The 24,533-nt window shown below is 43.0% G+C and overlaps 1 protein-coding gene across 3 annotated transcripts in view; it reads left to right on the top strand.

Annotated features, from left to right (window-relative positions):
- The first annotated feature begins 16,072 nt into the window (after positions 1–16,072).
- LOC129859199 (rho GTPase-activating protein 28-like) overlaps positions 16,073–24,533 on the top strand; it is a 53,964-nt gene continuing 45,503 nt past the window's right edge. Inside the window, exon 1 of one of the 3 annotated variants that reach the window (XM_055928659.1) lies at positions 16,073–16,142. In XM_055928659.1, the coding sequence (XP_055784634.1) occupies positions 16,114–16,142 (29 nt within the window). In that variant the 5' untranslated portion in view covers positions 16,073–16,113. Of the gene's footprint in view, positions 16,143–16,540; positions 16,660–16,989; positions 17,287–24,533 lie in introns of those variants that run through there. The other 2 variants (XM_055928661.1, XM_055928658.1) reach the window with 2 other exon arrangements.

Below are 24,533 nucleotides of genomic sequence, written 5' to 3'. Positions count from 1 at the left end.
TAATGGATGGGATTGAAAACAGGTGTGTGGGAAGACAAGACAAAAGCAATGGAAAATGAAAAATGGATCGATGATGGCTAGAAGACCGGTGACGTCGACCGCCGAACACCGCCCGAACAAGGAGAGGCAACGACTTCGGCAGAAGTCGTGACACTAGCGAAGTGTTACCAAGAGAGAGAGAGAGAGAGAGGCATCATATATTGTTCATCAGACAGATCACGGGATGTGTGTCAACACTGAGCCAACTGAGCTAACACATTTGATTTGTTCTTGTAGTCAGTTCTTGAAATAGACAGATCAAGCACACAATCCTGTTTTTATTACTTTAGATAATCCATGCAATGAGTGTCTCTGGTCATGATAGGTTAAATGATTGGGATGCTCAGACAAGACAGTGTTTGCTAGACAAGAAACAGAAACAGAAGCCTATTTGACAGACAACGCCAATTTAGGATGTACTTGACAATGTGGCTCATAATCACTTATACTCCGAGAAACTGAGAAAAAAGTTTCATGGGGATGAAACTATTACAGAATGGCAGATGAATAAGAATAATATCCAAACACAAACGGATGACTCAACTGTGACCACAGCACAGACATGGAAAATCCCTCTCCCATCAAAGTAAACACTCAGCATTCGTATTAGAGGAGTTTTCTCTCATAACAAGGAGAACCATGCCTGAAGTGATAGTAGACAGTGATAAATAGAGCTGCCATTGTCTCTGAAAAGAATATGTTGTTGAGACATGAGCTGAGCTGCCACTGCTCAGGTTAGGGAAAGCAAATTACTCTGCAATGTGGACACATTTCTGTCAGTGAAAAAACATAGCATTTTCCGATACTGATTATCTGAAAGACATGGCCAGCATTGGCCACCATATGAGAGTATTGGAAGAAATTGTACGTGTCACATTGTTGTTGAGTACTTAAGTATAGCTGTAAGCAGAAATATTCCATTGACCTTCTGGCTATTGATTTTGAGGAAGATGTGCGCGTGTGGAAGGTTTCTGATAAATGCATGACCGTGTTTACCGAAACAGTGAATAATTCCACTTTAGACACACAGACAGATCGTAAGCAAATATGATACTGAGTGTGCTCAAACAAACTGTTCCGTTAATCAAACCGGAAATTAAACATAGCAGAATAAATTGAAAAAAAATACACCGTGCTTATTATAAGAAATTCCAAATTCCAAGTACAGGTTTTGTGGTCCTGAATCCTGACATATTTTCTTTCATTGAACCTCATGTTGGTCAATCATTGGATGACAGAATGAACTTTGACAGGAAAATGTATGCTACAAGTGTGTGAGGTAAAACCTGATTCTGCTTACAGTGTTTGTTTTTTTACCATGTAGAGCATTGTATAGCTAGTAAAGCTTTATAAAGCTTGTATAGCTAGTAAATCTAGACTCTTTTAATAAGCCCTGTGCAATCAGAGATGTCATCCTATGACAATGGAAATCCTGCTTGGCTTGTTTACATTAGTCTGTTAGAATCTGGAACTCTGTGTTTGGTGGGTGGCAAGTACATTAAAGTCATAAGGAATGAGGAGTAACTTTCCTATCCCTGAGCTTGGAGGTTAAAGTCTGGGGATTTGTAAGGACAGGTGAAACTTTGAACTCACTAGGACCCTAACAAATCACAAGATAGGGTCCCTCCAACAAAAGATCAATCAGTTAGAATAACAGGAGCATGCAGAGGCTTGACAGGGAGCTTATGAAAGTCAAAGCAAACAACCCTGAGATATGGCTCCAATTTCGATTGTTTTCAAAAAAGTACTTCAGATAAAAACGATGTGAAGGTGAAAGGCGAGTAATGGCTACTTTGCAATTTACATATTTTTTGCTTTTAAATAAACATTGTAATGTAATTGCTAATTGTTTTGTCAGTGTACAAGTCGGCTTCTTCTGTATAGTGTTGAAAAGTCTTCAAACCCTCTTGTTACCATTTTCAATTAATTAACTTTTTTTGCATGTAGTTCAGAAATGTTATCAAACATACCCACTCGACACAGATGTCATTGCAACGTCTAGTTTTGATTTTCATTTGATTAAGCTGATGTCATTGGATTTAGGTGAAAAACTTGTGTGAAAAGAAAAAAAACATTCCTTTACGTTGATGACTTCAATCCAATCAGTTTCCATGTTGATTCAACGTCAGCATATTGAATTGATTGAATTTGTTTGTTGAAATTATGTTGAAACAACATTGATTCAACCAGTTTATGCCCAGCTTGAGAGTTTTTCAGCAAATGAAAGGAACTCCTTATCTGGGAGTGTCTGTCCATTGAATGAGGGGTCAGAGTCCAGAGCTATACGTCAGTGGTTCTTATTATACCTCATTGGTTCTTATTATACCTCATTGGTTCTTATTATACCTCATTGGTTCTTATTTTACCTCATTGGTTCTTATTTTACCTCATTGGTTCTTATTTTACCTCATTGGTTCTTATTTTAGTTCTTATTCTTCTTGTATGGACCTCAGTGGTCCATACAGAGAGCATTGGAAAGTCTGGATATTCAAGTGGAAAAAAAGTAGTCTCACATCAAGGAGTCTCCACACCCTGCCGACCCTCTGACACCCCTCCCCTCTCTACTTCCCACTCTCATCACCCCCTCCCTCCCCCGCCAACACCCCCTCCCCCCATCCCACTGTGCCACCAGCTGCTGTTCCCTCTTCAACAACTGCCACTGTGTGTCACTAGGGACAAGAGACAGCATAGCCAGCACAGCCACATATTAATTCACATCTATACTGCATACTGCATGTGGCCTTCAAATTCACTGCATCTCAGTGAAATGATTTTGTTTTCATAGATACCGTACGCAAGACATACTCTAAGTATTTAGAAAAAGATAACATCTGAACTGCCTTTTATGTACACAAAGTATTGCCTTGAAGTTTTTCTTGTCTTGACATCTGACTGTTTTCCCACTTAAAATTAATCAAGAAACAGCATATCAGTTCATTATAATAATCAACATCTCTGGACAAGAATATGTTACCTAACCCATTATTTTCATGCACTGTTTAGGGCCAATGAACCCCAAACTTTCCATCGAAACAAGCTTTCAACTCTGAGTTGTTCCGTGTTTATGTGGTCTAGCTATGCCACTACTGTGTTTTCTGAGTGGAAGGATTGTCAGAAAGGAAAGGAAAGGTCTGGTTCCCTCGACCTATAAAGGAAGCAGGCATAGCGATCCTGCCATGGTCGACCATGGATACACTGGATTGAGTGCCTCAGTGCCTGTAAGGTTGCCCCGCTAAGCGAAAAACCTTCTGGGTCGGCCCGGTTTGCACGGTCAGCTCGAGTTTCCCACAGCCGCCTAGTTTCCAGCGACGAGTTACAAGGTATGCTGTGCTATCTCATGGCTGTGTCATCATGCCACCGCACCCATTGATAGTGGATTGTCCCAAACCAACTGATGAGCCAGAGTAACCATTTTTTCACAACACAGATACTGGTGTTGTGTGATACAGATATATACACCACACTGGTGTTATGTGATACAGATATATACACCACACTGGTGTTGTGTGATACAGATATATACACCACACTGGTGCTGTGTGATACAGATATATACACCACACTGGTGTTGTGTGATACAGATATATACACCACACTGGTGTTGTGTGATACAGATATATACACCACACTGGTGTTATGTGATACAGATATATACACACCACACTGGTGCTATGTGATACAGATATATACACCACACTGGTGTTATGTGATACAGATATATACACCACACTGGTGCTATGTGATACAGATATATACACCACACTGGTGTTATGTGATACAGATATATACACCACACTGGTGTTATGTGATACAGATATATACACCACACTGGTGTTGTGTGATACAGATATATACACCACACTGGTGTTGTGTGATACAGATATATACACCACACTGGTGTTGTGTGATACAGATATTTACACCACACTGGTGTTGTGTGATACAGATATATACACCACACCGGTGTTATGTGATACAGATATATACACCACACTGGTGTTGTGTGATACAGATATATACACCACACTGGTGTTATGTGATACAGATATATACACCACACTGGTGTTGTATGATACAGATATATACACCACACTGGTGTTGTGTGATACAGATATATACACCACACTGGTGTTGTATGATACAGATATATACACCACACTGGTGTTGTGTGATACAGATATATACACCGTTGTGGTGTATATATCTGTATCACACAACACCAGTGTGGTGTATATACAGTATCTGTATCACACAACACCAGTGTGGTGTATATATCTGTGTATATACAACACACCAGTGCTGTGTGAGGGGATGTCTATGGAATGATAACACCGGGGATCTTTTTCTATTTTTGAGTTAGCAAGGGGCAAGGTTGGACATGAAAGATGGATCGGGGTGGGGCTGACAAGATGGCAAGTGTGTGTGTGTGTGTGTGTGTGTGTCTGTCGTGTGTGTGTGCACACGCGTGCGTACATGTGTAATTTGCAGACAGATGCTACTTAGAACAGGATACCCACTCAGCTTTGGGACACTAAATATATCGACAAACTGTATTTCCCATTACATTCATCACACATATACATTTTCCTGGAGAAAAAAACAGAGTTCTCTCTGGACCCTATTGACAAGGACAGATTTAGATGACTCACAGCAGAGGATGTCAGATGGGCTGGGGATTAATTGCAATCAAAACCATTCATCTGAATAATTTATGTGCCGGGCACTGCTGGCTTTCCCTGTCAACAAAGACATGAATATTCTCTCCACTCTAAACATTTCACATTTTAAGTTGCCTGATTGAATAAATTTCAAGAACTAAGAAATGAACGTAGCTGGCCTAAAAACATAACTTGGGTTGTACATTTCCTCATGTGTCGTGCTTCTACACCTGCATTCTAGCTGTTTGGGGTTTTAGGCTAGGTTTCTGTACAGCACTTGGAGATATTATCTGATGTACGAAGGGCTATATAAAATAAAATTGATTGATTGATTGATTGTCGTAAAGTAACTTTTTCCCCCATTTTATTTGAAAAGTCACTTGTTGGTACTTTACACTGGGGTCCTATTTGTCTATGATGGAAGCTTAGTCTGACCAAGGACCACTGTCTCAACGATTTATCATGTCTGGGGCTTATGTTAGCTTTTCTATACTCCTGGTTCTCTCAACACCCTTCCATACACACACCCTTCCACACATACACATACAAACACACACACACACACACACACAAACATCTACGCACACACACGCAGGACATTTCAGCACACTGAAGAGGCTAATTGTTAAGGACAGACAAAGGTCTGCTGTGAAAAAGATGACCCCCTTCTCTGTGGTACTGTTTTCAGAAAAACCTCTGACACAGTTAGCAGATTGTTTGTCTCCAGCTGTCCTCGACTTGCGCCACCCTATCATTACCCACAAACCACTGCCTCATACAGAGCAGGGCAACGGACGGGTCGCACATCAATGGAGATGTTTTTAGTGAGGCGTTTCTTAGCCCCGAAAGGAAATGTTTTGATTTAATGAAGGGGAGATCAGTGAGGCTCCTCTTCACCTGCTGGGACAAAAAGGGGGAAGATTGAGGTAAACAAAATGGTCCGGAAGCTAAGGTTACACCTTGAGACTAGAACCGGTTGACTTACCACAAAACGCCAGATAGCATCTTTGCTCTGCAGAAAATGTATTTTCTGACTGTTCCTCGTCGTCGTATGGCTTTCAGTTCCTTCAAATGTTGTCCTATCCTGTTACCTGTGGGATAGCAGCGATTAAATACCCGGGATATAAAGGACTGTCTCTCCCTGCCATACATACACTAAGAAACATTGAAATGATATTACACTTGATCTTCTCACTATCCCCAATAAGTCAACAAGATAGACAGAAGTGTTTAATGCCCACAACCTTTGACTTCAACAGGAAGACGAGAACAATGTCTTAGGAAATATGATGGGAGCTGGGAAACAAACACCAATGCTACTTATTTTCCAGTTACATCAACTGGGAGTCCTGCCAAGTGCTCGGAAGGTTGGATAGAAGGATCTTTCCACCTAAATGGGTTCACATTAAGATTTCATCAAGGATTACACAAGCTTGTTGTGGAGGCCAGTGTGGCTGACAGTTACAATACATCTCAATCGACAGTCTCAGAGAAAACATTATTGATCCATTTAAGGTATTGCCGTTTGTAGCAGCATTCCTTTGTACATTATGGACCCTCGAGACACTATAACTTCCATTTGTTATTGGCATGCAGTCCAATGACTGAAAAACAATATCCAGTTGCGTAGGCCTGCAAATAGCACATTCATTCATAGACTACAGTGAATGTCTTCCTCACAAAGAGAAGCAATGATAAGGGCACTTAGGTGAATAAGTAACTGTACCTACGAGCTGGGCCTCGTGGGACATTCCTCCCAGTTCCAAGAATTCCTCTGGGTGTAGTGCCTTAGTTATGTAGGTCACCGGGCTACAGGACTTGTGTTTGTTAGTCAAACCCCTGGCTGTAGTGCTTGTTCAGTGGTGGAGAAAATTGGGAGTTTAATGTACTGTAGTGAACGTGGAGTATTTAAAACATGGCAAAGCTCCAGCATTACTCAGTTGGGATGAACATACAGTACAAATCAAATGTTTGGACACACCTACTCATTCCAGGGTTTTCATTTATTTTTTACTATTTTCTACATTGTAGAATAATAGTGAAGACATCAACACTATGAAATAACACATATGGAATCATGTAACCCAAAAAGTGTTAAACAAATCAAAATATATTGTACATTTGAGATTCTTCAAAGTAGCCACTCTTTGCCTTGATGACAGCTTTGCACACTCTTGGCATTCTCTCAACCAGTTTCATGAGGAAGTCACCTGGAATGCATTTACATTAGCAGGTGTGCCTTGTTAAAAGTTAATTTGTGGAATTTCTTTCCTTCTTAATGCTTTTGAGTTGTGTTATGACAAGATAGGGGTGGTATAGAGAAGATAGCCCTATTTGGTAAAAACCATGTCCATACTATGGCAAGAACAGCTCAAATAAGCAAAGAGAAATGACAGTCCATTACTTTAAGACATGAAGGTCGCAAAAACCATCAACTGCTATGATGAAACTGGCTCTCATGAGGACCGCCACAGAAATGGAAGACCCAGAGTTACCTCTGCTGCAGAGGATAAGTTCATTAGAGTTACCAGACTCAGAAATTGCAGCCCAAATGCTTCAGAGTTCAAGTAACAGACACATCTCAACATCAACTTCAGAGGAGACTGTGTGAATCAGGCTTTCATGGTCGATTTGCTGCAACAACAAAAAACACTACTAAAGGACACCAAAAAGAAGAAGAGACTTGCTTGGGCCAAGAAACACAAGCAATTGACAGTAGACCGGTGGAAATCTGTCCTTTGGTCTGATGAGTCCAAATTTGAGATTTTTTGTTCCAACCCCAGTGACTTTGTGAAATGCAGAGTAGGTGAACGGATGATCTCTGCATGTGTACTTCCCACTGTGAAGCATGGAGGATGAGTTGCGATAGAGAGGGGGTGCTACGCTGGTGACACTGTCTGTGATTTATTTAGAAATCAAGGCACACTTAACCAGCATGGCTACTGCAGAATTCTGCAGCGATATGCCCTCCCATCTAGTTTGCACCTAGTGGGACTATCATTTATTTTTCAACAGGATAATTACCCACAACACACCTCCAGGCTGTATAAGGGCTATTTGACCAAGAAGGAGAGTGATGGAGTGCTGCATCAGATGACCTGGCCTCCACAATCACCTGACATCAACCCAATTGAGATGGTTTGGGATGAGTTGGACTGCAGAGTGAAGGAAAAGCAGCCAACAAGTGCTCAGCATATGTGGGAACTCTTTCAAGGCTGTTGTAAAAGCATTCCTCATAAAGCTTGTTGAGAGAATGACAAGAGTGAGCAAAGCTGTCAAGATGGTTCAAAGATGGTTCAAGTTAGTGAAGAGATAATTGACTATTAGCAGGGGTGCAACTGTCACAGGACGGGGGATAAACTAGGAGTTATTCACAGTGCTGAGCTAGTATTGTAATTGACATGTAACGTTAGCTAATGTTTCACCCCTCTCGATTGAGGTGAATTAATAAGCTACACTAGTTAGTAGGTACCACAGCCAGATCAGCTCTAGCCTCTGTCAGATAGTAATAATAACCACCTCATATCACTAACAGCTGTTTGTATGGAAATGTTTTGTAGCCTTTGTTTTGTCCCATTTCAGAATTAAATGAACTTGGCTAGCTTTAGCCAGTTGATGTACCGGCTAACTTTTGCTTTTCTTTTTGCCTCAATCACACTAGACATGAATTAAACAATGAAACCAATCGGCCAAACGATTGAATATATACACTGCTCAAAAAAATAAAGGGAACACTTAAACAACACAATGGAAACCCAAGTCAATCACACTTCTGGGAAATCAAACTGTCCACTTAGGAAGCAACACTGATTGACAATAAATTGCACATGCTGTTGTGCAAATGGAATAGACAACATGTGGAAATTACAGGCAATTAGCAAGACACCCCCAATAAAGGAGTGGTTCTGCAGGTGGTGACCACAGACCACTTCTCAGTTCCTATGCTTCCTGGCTGATGTTTTGGTCACTTTTGAATGCTGGCGGTGCTTTCACTCTAGTGGTAGCATGAGACGGAGTCTACAACCCACACAAGTGGCTCAGGTAGTGCAGCTCATCCAGGATGGCACATCAATGCGAGCTGTGGCAAGAAGGTTTGCTGTGTCTGTCAGCGTAGTGTCCAGAGCATGGAGGCGCTACCAGGAGACAGGCCAGTACATCAGGAGACGTGGAGGAGGCCGTAGGAAGGCAACAACCCAGCAGCAGGACCGCTACCCCCGCCTTTGTGCAAGGAGGAGCAGGATGAGCACTGCCAGAGCCCTGCAAAATGACCTCCAGCAGGCCACAAATGTGCATGTGTCTGCTCAAACGGTCAGAAACAGACTCCATGAGGGTGGTATGAGGGCCCGACATCCACAGGTGGGGGGTGTGCTTACAGCCCAACACCGTGCAGGACGTTTGGCATTTGCCAGAGAACACCAAGATTGGCAAATTTGCCACTGGCGCCCTGTGCTCTTCACAGATGAAAGCAGGTTCACACTGAGCACGTGACAGATGTGACAGAGTCTGGAGACGTCGTGGAGAACGTTCTGCTGCCTGCAACATCCTCCAGCATGACCGGTTTGGCGGTGGGTCAGTCATGGTGTGGGGTGGCATTTCTTTGGGGGGCCGCACAGCCCTCCATGTGCTCGCCAGAGGTAGCCTGACTACCATTAGGTACCGAGATGAGATCCTCAGACCCCTTGTGAGACCATATGCTGGTGCGGTTGGCCCTGGGCTCCTCCTAATGCAAGACAATGCTGGACCTCATGTGGCTGGAGTGGGTCAGCAATCCAATTGAGCACATCTGGGACATCATGTCTCGCTCCATCCACCAACGCCACGTTGCACCACAGACTGTCCAGGAGTTGGTGGATGCTTTAGTCCAGGTCTGGGAGGAGATCCCTCAGGAGACCATCCGCCACCTCATCAGGAGCATGCCCAGGCTTTGTAGGGAGGTCATACAGGCACGTGGAGGCCACACACACTACTGAGCCTCATTTTGACTTGTTTTAAGGACATTACATCAAAGTTGGATCAGCCTGTAGTGTGGTTTTCCACTTTAATTTTGAGTGTGACTCCAAATCCAAACCTCCATGGGTTGATAAATTTGATTTCCATTGATAATTTGTGTGATTTTGTTGTCAGCACATTCAATTATGTAAAGAAAAAAGTATTTAATAATATTAATAATATTATATAATTAATAATATTTCATTCATTCAGATCTAGGATGTGTTATTTTAGTGTTCCCTTTATTTTTTTGAGCAGTGTATATTCAATATTCTGATTTTTTTTTCAGTGCAATGTAAGTTTATTAGTCAGTATGTGTAACGAATATGCTGAGAGTTGAAAAGCAGGTGCAACGTTTAATAAAATAACAAACATGGAACGAGACAACATAACAATAGCGTCTACGCATAAACACAGGAACAATACTGACTGGGGAAAGAATCTAAGGGAGTGCCAGATATAGAGGAGGTAATAAGTGAGGTAATGGAGTCCAGGTGTGCCTCATGACAACGTGCAGGTGCGTGTAATGATTGATGCCAGGTGTGCATAATGATGGATCCCTGTACCGGTGGTTAGTATACCAGTGACGTCGAACACCGGAGGGGAGGAGCAGGAGTAGACGTGGCTCCAGCTGCAGGATGATGCCAACCAGAGGGACGGACCCGTGGATGAGGAGCGGGCAACAAAGGTGGAAATCATGGATGATGTTGGGTTCCGGTGGAGGACATTCTGGATCCCAACACCGCTCCTCTGGGCCATACCCCTCCCAGTACACCAGGTACTGGAGCCGACCCCCACGACGTCGGGAGTCCAGTACAGATCTGACGGCATAGGCCGGACCCCCTCAATGTCCAGGGTGGATGAGGGGTGTCTTGGGGGAAGGGAGACATGAAAAGAAGGTGAGATACGGTAGTCACTGGGAAGCTGTAACCTATACGTCACCTCGTTGACCCTCCGGAGAACCTTGAAGGGCCCCACAAACCGGGGGATCATACACGATCCCCAGGGTGGTGCAAGGGGTCGCACTGTGGTGGCAGTCTGCCTGCTCCTTTTGACGGCTGACCATGACCCCGAGCTTCTCTATAAAGGCTCTCCATACCCGTGATGTGAATTGGGAGCCATGGTCGGAGACTATATCCTCCTGAAGGCCATAATGCCAGAAGACCTGCTGGAATAGTGCCGCAGCGACTAAGCAGTAGAGAGACCAGAAACATTTTTAATGACAGGATTTTGAAAATCTTTCCACAAACAACAAAATGGTGGTGAAACCGTCAGAGGGGAGATCAGTAACAAAATCAATGGATAGATGGGAACAGGGACGCTGAGGCACGGGAAGGAGTTTCCCTGCTGGAGGGTTCCAGGGGGATTTGGGTTTGAGCACATACGGAACAGGAGTTGATGTAACGAGTGACATCCTGCGCCAAAGTGGGCCACCAGTACTTCTTAGAGATAGATTGGTTAGTGCAAGAAATACCTAGATGTACAGCGACAACAGCTGTTTGTGCCCAGGTCAGCAGCCGATCCCTTATCCTCGTGGGAACGTAGATGCGCTCGGGAGGACAGTTAGTGGGTGCGGGCTCCCTCTCCAGAGCCTGGCAAATGTCCACATCTACGTCCAAGACCACAGGAGCTACAGCTCGGGAGGATGGGATTATAGGTGCATTCTGGACAGGACCCTCTCCCGAATCATAGAGACGGGACATCTTTCTTGGTGTTTTTTTACCTGGGCGATAGGTCAGCGTGAAGTCAAACCTTGTGAAGTAAAAGGCCCACCTTGCTTGGCGTGCATTCAGCCTCCTCGCTGTCTGTATGTACCCCAGGTTCCGATGGTCGGTGAGGATGACAAATGGTTCCTTGGCGCCCTCCGACCCGTGTCTCCTATCCTCTAATGCCAACTTCGCGGCCAGGTGCTCTTGATCACCGACGTTGTAATTCCTCTCTGCAGGGGACAGTTTCTTAGAATAATATGCACACGGATACAATTTCTGTGGATTACCCTGTAGTTGAGACAGAACTGCCCCCACGCCCACCTCTGAAGCGTCTACCTCCACAGAAAAAATATTGTGGGACCTGGGGGTTTGAGCAATGGGGAGGAGGTGAAACGTCCCTTCAATAGGCGGAATGCCTCATTGGCTGCTGGGCTCCACACCAACCTACGTGGACCACCCTTGGGGAGAGAGGTGAGGGGCGGCGATGAGCTGAAGTTCCTGATGAAACGCCGGTAAAAGTTGGCAAACCCCAAAAACCGTTGTAACCCCTTTATGGTGGTTGGGACTGGCCATGGCCTGACGACATCTGCCTTCTTGACGTACATCCGCACTCCCTGTGGGCTGATTTGGTAGCCTAAGAAGGAGACAACCTTCTGATGAAAGTGGCACTTCTCAGCCTTGACGAACCTTGACGAACAGGTGGATAGCCAGGAGGCCATCCAGGACTGCTCGAATGGGAGTGATGTGATCCTCCAGGGTAGCTGAGTAGACCAGGATGTCATCGATATACACGGCCACCTGCCGTCCGAGCATGTCCCTGAACACCTCGTTAGTGAACGCCTGGAACACTGACGGAGCATTCGCTAAGCCAAATGGCATCACCAAGTACTCGTAGTGGCCAGACATCGTGCTCAACGCAGTTGTCCATTCATCCCCCTTCCGGATGCGGATGAGATTGTATGCACTCCGCTGGTCCAGTTTGGTAAAGAACCGGGCTCCGAGGAGCTGTTCGATGGCTGCCGCACCAACGAGAGAGGGTAACGGTACTTTGTGGTAATTTCATTGAGTCCTCTAATCAATACAGGGACGTAACCCTCCATCCTAGTTGGCCACAAAGAAGGAAGCAGCCGACGCAGGAGAAGTGGATGTGCAGATGAAACCTTGTTGGAGCGCCTCTTGGATGTGATCCTCCATGGCCTGGGTCTCAGCCACCAAAAGAGGGTAGATGCTTCTGCGCGGAGGCGCAGATCCTGCCAGCAGGTCGATGGCACAGGACCAGGGGCAATGAAGAGGAAGACAGGTGGCGCCGGTCTTGGAGAAAACCTCTCACAGGTCCTGGTATACCTCTGGGATGTTGGGCTGAAGGGCAACCACAGGACTCTCAACCGATGTGGAACCACAGGGGATAGGGAAGCAGGTCCTCAGGCATTCGGGTGACCAGTCTGTGATTCTCATCCTCAACCATGAGATGGTGGGGTTATGGCGTTGAAGCCAAGGGAGGCCGAGGATGATCTTGTGGCCTGGTGCACTGGTGATGAAGGGGATGTTCTCCTCTTGAACGGATTTCACGGTGAGGGTGAGTCGTTGGGTGATGTGTGTGATGGTTCCGGATCCTAGTGGCCGATTAGCGAGAGCTTGAAGTGGGAAAGGAGAGGAGAGTGGGTATGAGATGATGTTAATAGAGGAGGCAAACGGGAGTAGACGTGACAGTATGGCAATGTAACATTAGTGATCTGTCTGTTTCCCTAGCTAATTCCCTACTTTTCACACTGACAAAATAATAAGCATCTCTAACATTACAGGCTTCACTGTCAGTCATGGTGCACAGTAGAGGTCTAGGGGGACCGATCCCGCCAGCAACTCTCACCGGCTACCGCAAGAACTGGTCCCAAACCCAACCGCAGTCCCGCAATGTTATTTTAGGCGTAAGTGATGCAGCTCACTTGCCAGCCATGGTCTTAGCAATGTTGCACCCTATAGGCAATAACAAATGCACAAAAATAACTTAAGAAATAGGTTAAATTACCAGAGATTCCCACATGGCCCTTACATTGTATTACAGGGCTATATCAGCCAATATGCTAGATGTAGTTTGAAGAGAGCAGAGTTGGAGAGACTTGCACTTTCTATTGAGCTATTTTTATAGCCTACCTTTTAGGAGTGGGAAGATTTTCAGAAGGAGAAATAAGGGTGATCAATATTTAGGCTATGTAGTAAACTATAGCCTTATCATAGGCTTATTTAGGAAGTATATTTCCTCGGAAAGATAACTGCCCTGTGCCTCTCCACACATTTTTATTTATTTATTTACCGTTATTTTACCAGGTAAGTTGACTGAGAACACGTTCTCATTTGCAGCAACGACCTGGGGAATAGTTACAGGGGAGAGGAGGGGGATGAATGAGCCAATTGTAAACTGGGGATTATTAGGTGACCATGATGGTTTGAGGGCCAGACTGGGAATTTAGCCAGGACACCGGGGTTAACACCCCTACTCTTACGATAAGTGCCATGGGATCTTTAATGACCTCAGAGAGTCAGGACACCCGTTTAACGTCCCATCCGAAAGACGGCACCCTACACAGGGCAGTGTCCCCAATCACTGCCCTGGGCATTGGGATATTTTTTAGACCAGAGGAAAGAGTGCCTCCTACTGGCCCTCCAACACCACTTCCAGCAGCATCTGGTCTCCCATCCAGGGACTGACCAGGACCAACCCTGCTTAGCTTCAGAAGCAAGCCAGTAGTGGTATGCAGGGTTATTAGCCTACTCTATTTAATGGAGACCACAATCACACCTGATCTTGCAGGTAAGGCTACTGAACTGGAAGCAGAAAGAATGATGGCAGAGACACTTGCTACATTTTGCATAGGCCTATAGGATATAGCCTACTTTAAGGAGGAGTATTTGCAGGCAGAGACAAATAAATGGGTATTCAAAACTCATTGAAAATGAAAAGACGTTGTGCCTTTTCCTTTTCAATTAGTATTGATCACCTATTTTTTTTTGTACTTCGACTCACGTTGGTCGAGCGCCCTCCACTTCTTTCCATTGTCAATATTTATTTACAGACACTGTAGTAAACTACGGTCTAGTCATGCTTAAGTTAATTTCATATTCAAGTTAACTGCCACGTGATTCTCCGACCTTGTAGGCAACCTACTCTATTTCAATGAGACTGCACATACTAGGCGCCCTTGAACTCTCACGCCCAACTAGCAGTGAACTCTGAGTGTGTGAATAATGTGAAAAATATGTGCTTTTAATATAATAGGTAGGCTAACGCATACAAAGCAGAAAGAGGAATGTTCCCAAATAATCTGTGGCAAAAAAATAAAAAATCATCCCAAAGTCGTCTGTCTGACCGGCCACTCCCTCCAACCACACTGATCTCCTTGGGCATCCTGCAGGAATGCAGCTCTCTAGTGCAGTCAGTACACAACACTATACTCATCAGATCATCAGGTCTTAGCAGGATCCGAAGGTGACAGGGGTCCCAGCAGGGTCAGACAGCCAGGGATGACCAGTCTATGAAGCTCAGGTGAATTCTGCCGTATATTAACAATATCAATGAATGATACAAAAAGTTCCATCTTGAATTGATGGCTAGATCTACAGTAGCTACAGGACAGCAGTTTAATCTTAAAGCTACAATCTGGGATCATGGACTAACGGTAATTTCACTTATTGAACCAATGATTCTATTATTGGATAATATAATGTACACCAAGGAAATTATGCCTCATTTTAGGAGGATCAGATGGTGACAGGGGTCTCAGCAGAGTCAGGCAGCCAGGGAAGACCAGTCTGTGATGGAGATGATGTGAATCTTTGCAGATACAACACTTTATTCTCTCTGTCTAGCAAACACTGGACAAGCCAGATGCAATTTTACGGCAGTCTGACAAACCTCCAAAGTTGATTTCCAAACTGCATCAAGGGTTGATAGAGGCTTTTCCCGATGACACAAAACATGTAAAACAAAAATGTGAGGAAGACCTGGTAGAAGCTATTGATGATAATGAATGGATACAGATGTGTATGAATGCCTAGTCATGTTCGTATCATCTCAGACATAAATTACTGCAGTTGAAGACCATCTATAGAACATAGTATATGCCAGTGAAACTGAAGTACATGTACTCAGAAATGTACTTCCTCTGCTGGAGGTGTAAAACACAAAAGGGGACATATTTGCATATGTTATGGTCTTGTGAATGCTTTCTGAATTCGGGCAAAGAGTTATTTTGTTCTTCTATCGCAGCATGTCTACAGATTCTCCCTTCTCCCTGTTTTTGTGTGCTTGGAAATGTTGATACTGGAGACTGTTATCTGAAGAAACTGTGTAACCAAGCATTTATAGCAGCTAAGAAATGCATTACCATTAATTTGAAGCTTGGTTATCCTCCCCCAATATCAAGTTATGTATAAACCAGATTTGATTTATTACAAGATTAAGGCTATACTATATGGAATACAGTCCGACTAAAGGAGTATGTATTGAAAACATGCCCAAATTAGGGGAGATAACCATTTAGGAAATCCCTAGCTGCTGGGCTGCTCAGTCCTGGCCCTTGAGGCCTGCCGTCCTGTGGGTTGTCTCTCTCGCCTTGACCTAACACACCCGACACCAATAATGAATGCTTCACTAAGATCCTAAAGCTGAGTGGGGTGTGTTGGTTTGGGGCGCTGCAGTGTGGTGGACCCATAGGGACAGGATGGGGCGGCCCAGATCTTTCATGTGCAAGTAAAAAGAGCTCTAAAGTACTATTAGTCCTATGAGATTAATTATATGGAGGATTTGCTGTTTCTGCGTGTAAATGTATATTTGAGGTGTATGTGGTTATTTTTTGTATTTTGTATTTGATTTTTTCAAAATCAAAGGTGTGAACTGCGAAGGAAATTGTGTTGGGAGAGAGTTGAGTTATTGACTAGTCTGGTGGGGGTCTAGCGTGCAGGCGGCTTGGGCAGGCTGGTCGATCTGGCTGAAATTTGATATAGAGGATGTCTTAATAAAGACAATCAAAAGACTTTGTATTTTTTCAAGAGTTGTTCATTTGTTAGGCTATTGGTTCAATACCTTTGGCATAAGGAGGGTCACTACCTATCAGGTAACTTGTGTGAGAGCTTGCTGAATAAGGGGGGAAACACCCCACGTGGACCTCTCTTCTCTCATCACAGCATTTATTATTCAACTTGTATGGGATGGTACATACTTTTCCCATTATGTGAACTCAAGGGAGACCATAGCAGCACAATGACAGGTGAGGTGGTGAGTTTCTATAATCTCTCAACTGACTGAATGTAAACAAAGCAACTGCACATATAAAACATTTATGAAGAGGGATAAGAAAGATACAAGGGGGCATACAAAATCTCCACTGACCTTTCAAATCCTGTCACTTAGTGAATTATATATTTATTCAGCTATATGGAAAGTATCTAGAACAATACACAAGAGGTTGAAGCACGAGCTAAAATAAACACGTGTACTAATGTTGACATTTGCCCATAGGCTTATCTAATTTACATATGGAAGCGAAACGTTTTACGCAAATAAGCCGATTGGACGTGCGGCATGATAGCGCCATACGCTCGACCCATTGGTGTCGGATTTCACCGTGAGCAGGCGAGAGAGTGGCAGCGGTGGATCGCTTTATTTATTTTCTGTAAAGAGTAGCGTAGCGAGTGCCCAATGCGAAGTACACTAAACTCCGCCGGTTACAATAGCCAGGCGCCTACTTTGGTATGATACTTTGGCGGTCAGGGATGGAAATCATAGACTCAGGCAGTGTGATTTTAACAGCTTACCATTCATACGCACCGTCCAGGATAGATTTGGTGGATGAGGGCTGTGCGACTCCGCTGTCTCCAAGACACTCTCCTTGCAGGTAACTGGCACGCCACCGTGTCTTTGTTGTTGAAAAAAAACTACAGGATAAATTAACAAGATGTATATGAACTGTTTAACAACTATCATGGTGTTAGTATCCATATGCTTTGATGTAGCTTTTAAACAGATAGGACTGGGTAAGGTGCTCTGAGAGCGAGAGCGTGGGAAAAAAATTGTGTCTCTGCAGTCAGTTTATTGCCTCGCTACTTGCGGTGATGATGAGTAGGCTAGCCTAGATATATCCAAAAAGCTTTACAGATGTTAATGCATTTATGGAATTGTTGCATTGGTTTCTACTGAAATGTCTTGTTGGTTTCTGTATACAATCACCATATATATGGGATTGTAACATCTTGGGCATAGTTCTGACCCCCTCAGGACCTGAAGCGATTTTCAAGGGTATCAAACAAACATGTGCTAATAAGAAGACACTCTATTGGAAGCAATAAGAAGACACGCTATTGGAAGCAATAAGAAGACACGCTATTGGAAGCAATAAGAAGACACGCTATTGGAAGCAATAAGAAGACACGCTATTGGAAGCAATAAGAAGACACGCTATTGGAAGCAATAAGAAGACACGCTATTGGAAGCAATAAGAAGACACGCTATTGGAAGCATTAAGAAGACACATTCTATTGGAAGCAATAAGAAGACACGCTATTGGAAGCAATAAGAAGACACGCTATTGGAAGCAATAAGAAGACACGCTATTGGAAGCAATAAGAAGACACGCTATTGGAAGCAATAAGAAGACACGCTATTGGATGCAATAAGAAGACACGCTATTGGATGCAATAAGAAGACACTCTATTGGATGCAATAAGAAGACACATGCACATGCAGGATGATGTTACTTGCTGGCACTGATTTTTGAAGTCAGTTTTACATTGTAGGTTCTGATGGGTATAGGTCACTAGGTCAGGATTTGGGTATGGTTACCGGACCTCAAATCAACAATTTGAACAGTAGGATATCTCAATCTGTTCCGTCCTTGTTGAACCTTCCATCTACATAGTCTGAAATGCAATAACTTTACAAAAAAGGAAGGCTGTACAACATACCATTTAAAAACCCTGGATAATTATGTATCCTGAATATTTAATCAAAGGAGACTGACAACATTGTTTAGATGGGGGGGGGGGGAGTATACCTCACTTTCAGGTCAGTCCAACAAGACAGTCACTTTGCAGACAGTCACTTGGCAGTCGCCCTACAGAGCACAAGGTGGCATTTAAAAACGCTTCTGTCTGGTACGACCATTGAACATAACAACCGTAATTATGTGTATTAAATCATTACAACTAGCCAATTTCATAGACACACGTAAATAAAAGGAATAGCAAATTGTTCAGGTTTCAGTGGTGGATTTAACACGCCAATATTTTATGATTGCTGGGGAGTAGCTTATTTATTAGGGCACACTGTAGCAAAATATTTTGCAACGGAAAACTAAAATCAGCGTTTCTTATGAAGGAGTTCAGGAGTCCCTCCCTGTTTCAATCCATTTTCTTCTGTTTGTTGCCTAATGAATACGACCCTTGACTGTTTGGACTGCAAACTGACTTAACCTAGCTGTGTGTATGTTAAAGTTGGCTGTATTTTACGTCATTGGCAGAGCTACATTCATTTGGCATTGAACTCGAATATTTATTGATGGAGTGCTCTGTGTCTGTTATGGTGTTTGGAGTTGGAAAGTAACCACTGTACTGTAAATGTGGTCTTTAAACAACTTTCATGGTCTCTCTGGCACTGTCCCCATTCTAACTATGAATTCATTACATCAAGGGAAGTGGGTGTGTGGTGTGTGTGTGTGTGTGTGTGTGTGTGTAAATATTAGACCAAAAGAAGGAAGAATAAATATTACTTGTACTTAAATCAATTTTATTGAACCTAAATCAGACCATGAGCCAGGAAAATGAACTTGCGCATGTCATTGACTAGATGTTCTGTTATTTCAACACTTTCTTTAGAATTCACTCTATTTCCAAGGATCTGTGTGAGAGCTGTTAACTTGTACTGTGGTGGGTACAATACATGATGTCTGCTGACAGTATGTTCCATTTGCTGCCCCACCTGAACAACTCAAGAACATCTAATCTCCCAGCATGGCCAGTTTGCCCAGATGCTTGCTTTGTTTGGCCACTTGTTCCCAGTGTGCGTGCCTGTGTGTCATCGGGGGGTGATGACAGTGATGTCAGCCCCGAGCTACCCAGGGTCAGGCACCGATAGGGGAGCTAGCCTCGTCTTGTGTGGCATGCCAAAAAGTTGGCGCACCCACATCCATTAAGTCTGAAAATATTTACATTATCCGAGACACATTTGGTGTTTACCCTTAGATATTTTGAGGTCCTTAGATATGTAAAATCGGTCTTGCTCTTGAATTAATTGATGCTTTTTTGGTGTGAAAGATGATCTGTTTTTCTGTGGGTATTATGGCGAAAATTGTCTAAATATTTTGGAGTGATCATATCATAATCTGATGGCGGTTGTGTGTTGATAAGACAAAAAATGCTACCTGTTTTCACATGGAACTATGCTTTGGCTACCAGTACAAGGTTAGATAAATATTAAGGGCATGGTGGTCTCTGCTGTTTATACAACTGTATCAGAACAGACAGTAGGCAATCTCTTATGATCATTTTGTATATATGTACTGAAGCGACTATTAGAGGAATAATTTTTTAAGACAGCCATTAGTCATTATGAGTGATTCCGTATGAAACCAGGACAAAAAAATAAGGATCTCTGCTACTTTTTAAAGTTTTGATCCAATTTGTACACATTACCAACAGAGTGAATGGGAAAATGGATTCAAAATGGTCGCCCTCTGTTGGTGATTTGCTAAATGTGGCATGATACAAGTAAAAAGTGGGCTGTGATGGGTTGCATAGCCATTTGTGCCAATTTCTCTGTATTAAATGGGCCATCATTTTAAAACTAGCAAATATCCCACTCTGGAACTTTTACATGGCTGTAGAGTATATTCTGTTATGTATATTATGTTCTTTATATATAGTTTTTAAATTATTTGAATTATTTTAAAATTATATATATATATACTATATACATACACACACACACACACACACACACACACACACACACACACACACACACACACACACAAGTATGTGGACACGCTTTCAAATTAGTGGATTCGGCTATTTATATGGCTTTTCATGGTTGAGCAGCCGCACACAGGCCTAAGATCACCATGCGCAATGCCAAGCGTCGGCTGAAGTGGTGTAAAGCTCCCTGACATAGAACTCTGGAGCAGTGGAAACGCGTTCTCTGGAGTGATGAATCACACTTCACCATCTGGCAGCCCGACTAACGAATCTGGGTCTGGAGGATGTCAGGAGAATGCTACCTGACGCAATGCATAGTGCCAACTGTAAAGTTTGTTGGAGGAGGAATAATGGTTTGTGGCTGTTTTTCATGGTTCGGGCTCGGCCCCTTAGTTCCAGTGAAGGGGAATCTTAACAATACAGCATACAATCACATTCTAGACGATTCTGTGCTTCCAACTTTGTGGCAACAGTTTGGGGAAGGCCCTTTCCTGTTGAAGCATGACAATGCACCGTGCACAAAGCGAGGTCCATATAGAAATGGTTCGTCGAGATCGGTGTGGAAGAACTTGACTGGCCTGCACAGAGCCCTGACCTTAACCCAGACCTCAACCCAACTCCATATTAATGATCTTGGTATGAGATGTTTGACCAGCAGGTGTCCACATACTTTTGAGAGAGCGAGAGATGTAGAACCTACAGATGAAACATTATGGAGTACTTTGATTCAGTATTTCTCAATTAGGCTTTTAGATGCAAATGTCAACAAACCTTCCTTCAAAGGACCATTCTATGGATAAAATGTAGTGAACAATAAAAAATAATTGTCCTGGTTTTGTATGCAACCACTCTTATGCCATTATAGTCAAGCCATTAAAATTGGATTACTAGTCATCTCAAGATTTGAGAAATAACTTTTAAGCAAGGAGAGAGTCTGTCTGGAATCAAGTTTGCCATATTACACCAGGACAATTCATCAAAACATCATTGACACTCACTGCTTTAGCTGTTATAGTTGTATTTCATCCAGGCCACTGAAGCCAGTGGTTTTGGGAAGGGGAGAGCTTTAGGAGAGCTCAGCTTTCACTCTTGACTGGTTTATTAGCCCACTTCATGAACCATTTGATTTATAGTCTCAAATGAATCTCCCTGTCTGAAGTGGCACAGAAGGAAACGATTGTTGGCCTCGTAAATCAAAGGCTATTTATTGTAAAGGACACAGCTGGTCATACCACCACGACTGATGATGTGATAAAATAGAAAAGTGGCACAAAATAATTTTACTCATTGGATCAGATAAAACAGAGGAGTGTGCTGCTATACACTGACATTGTGTGTGTCTCACTTCCAGGTAATATAATTCCCACATGGCTGGATATGTTTGTGTGTGTGTGGGGGTCTGTGTACCTTTTTGATGTGTGTGCTGACGTTCGTTTCAGCACCGGCACGTGGGTAGGGGCATTTGGGTCACCAGCAGGATTACTTTCAAAGCTTATTCCCATAGAGTTGTGTGTGACACACAATGGTAACCTCTGGTACTCGGGTGTCTCCCTATGAATGTGCCTATTGTAGCCGGTGAAAGGCAAGCTCTCCGCTCTCAACCGCCTTTGTGATAATTAGTCGTATTGATGGCTGCAGGGTGTGCTGTTGGGACTTCAGAGCTCTCTTCTCACACACACACTACTGACATATGTGGACATCCATATTGGGTTGCTATTTTTGGTGTTTTGATTACTTTTTTAGGGGGGGTGACTGTTTTGGCCCTTTGAATGACTGTGTTCTGGATGACTGTATTTGGATGACTTTTAGGTTTGGATAACGTTTAGATGACTGTATTTAGCTTTTTGGATTTTTTTATTTTTGGGTTATGCACATTCAATGACTGACTTTGTCAATAAACTCTTTAATCGAAAAGCCATCCTGGCGGCAATCTATTTACAGTTGAAGTCGGAAGTTTACATACATTTAGGTTGGACTCATTAAAACTTGTTTTTCAACCACTCCACACATTTCTTGTTATCCAACTATAATTTTGGCAAGTCGATTAGGACATCTACTTTGTGCAAGACACAAGTAATTTTTCCAACAATTGTTTACAGACAGATTATTATACTTATAATTCATTGTATCAAAATTCCAGTGGGTCAGAAGTTTGCATACACTAAATTGACTGTGCCTTTAAACAGCTTGGAAAATTCCAGAAAAGGATGCCATGGCTTTAGAAGCTTCTGATAGGCTAATTGACATAATTTGAGTCAATTGGAGGTGTACATGTGGATTTATTTCAAGGCCTACCTTCAAACTCAGTGCCCCTTTGCTTGACACAATGGGAAAATCAAAAGAGATCAGCCAAGACCTCAGAAAAAAATTGTAGACCCCCACAAGTCTGGTTCATCCTTGGGAGCAATTTCCAAACGCCTGAAGGTACCACGTTCATCTGTACAAACAATAGTACGGAAGTATAAACACCATGGGATTACGCAGCCGTCATACCGCTCAGGAAGGAGACGCGTTCTGTCTCCTAGAGATGAATGTACTTTGGTGCGAATAGTGCAAATCAATCCCAGAACAACAGCAAAGGACCTTGTTAAGATGCTAGAGGAAACAGGTACAAAAGTACAAAAGAACCTCATCCCAACCGTGATGCACAGGGGTGGCAGCATCATGTTGTGGGGGTGCTTTGCTGCAGGATGGACTGGTGCACTTCACAAAATAGATGGCATCATGAGGAAAGAAAATTATGTGGATATATTGAAGCAACATCTCAAGACATCAGTCAGGAAGTTAAAGCTTGGTCGCAAATGGGTCTTCCAAATGAACAATGAACCCAAGCATACTTCCAAAGTTGTGGCAAAATGGCTTAAGGACAACAAAGTCAAGGTATTGGAGTGGCCATCACAAAGCCCTGACCTCAATCCTATTGAAAATTTGTGGATAGAACTGAAAAAGCATGTGCTAGCAAGGAGGCCTACAAACCTGACTCAGTTACACCAGCTCTGTCAGGAGGAATGGGCCAAAATTCACACAACTTATTGTGGGAAGCTTGTGGAAGGCTACCCAAAACGTTTGACCCAAGTCAAACAATTTAAAGGCAATTCTACCAAATACTAATTGAGTGTATGTAAACTTCTGACCCACTGGGATTGTGATTAAAGAAATAAAAGCTGAAATAAATAATTCTCTCTACTATTATTCTGACATTTCACATTCTTAAAGTAAAGTGGTGATCCTAACTGACCTAAGACAGGAAATTTTTACTCGGATTAAATGTCAGGAATTGTGAAGAACTGAGTTGGAATGTATTTGGCTAAGGTGTATATAAACTTCCGACTTCAATTGTATGTCCTATACTTCAACAAACGTGTCAGTTGTCGATTGTAGCTTTTCTGTAAAACACTTCCCATTTCAATGTAGGGCAATTCCATGGTGACAGAGTGATGCTGAGACAAACTTTTTTCACTTTAAAATGTATGCCAAACAAAACAATTGATTGCTAAGTTTAACAAACCATACACCCATATGCAGAAGTTTACTTTTAACTATTGCCACAAAATTTGACTAAAACACACTTGAGGAACAGTGCAGATGCAAAGTTTGGAAACAGAATGACAGTCAAATCTCCCTTAGTTTGTGACCATGTTTTAAAAAATAATGTTAAATATCTATTCTGAATTAAGATTCGAAGAAAGATTGTGGTGTCAGCTATGATATGAAAAATCTCTTTCTGTTATTGAACTACTGTAAGTGAAGTAGATCAACACCCGGTAACAGAATGACTTCATAGGTGTACTCAAAGGTAGAAACATTTAATTATCCTCCTTTTCATGTTTGGGTGTTATTCTACACATTATTCTAATGAGCCCCCCCCCCCCCCCCCCTTTATTTTGATTGAATATCCAAAACATACAATATACTTGCAGTGAAGACGCTCAACAACTACACCACACCAGTCATCCAACAGACTCCCATTCAGAGCGACACAACGAAGCATCCAGGAACAACGCCCTGCTCAAGGGCACGTCGACAGATCTCCCATAAGGGACAACAAAAAAAACGGGGACGCAAACCCTCAATAGATGGTTGAGGGAATAGCTGTCCCTCAACCATCCGAGAACCCTCCCACCCCCCCCCCCCCCCCCCCCCCACCCCCCAATAATAAAAAATAAAATTAATT

The sequence above is a fragment of the Salvelinus fontinalis genome, chromosome 7 (genome assembly GCF_029448725.1).
Source record: "Salvelinus fontinalis isolate EN_2023a chromosome 7, ASM2944872v1, whole genome shotgun sequence".
In the NCBI taxonomy this organism is placed as follows: domain Eukaryota; kingdom Metazoa; phylum Chordata; class Actinopteri; order Salmoniformes; family Salmonidae; genus Salvelinus; species Salvelinus fontinalis.
The sequence above is the reverse complement of the archived record's forward strand: the minus strand, read 5'-3'. Positions and strand labels throughout refer to the sequence as shown.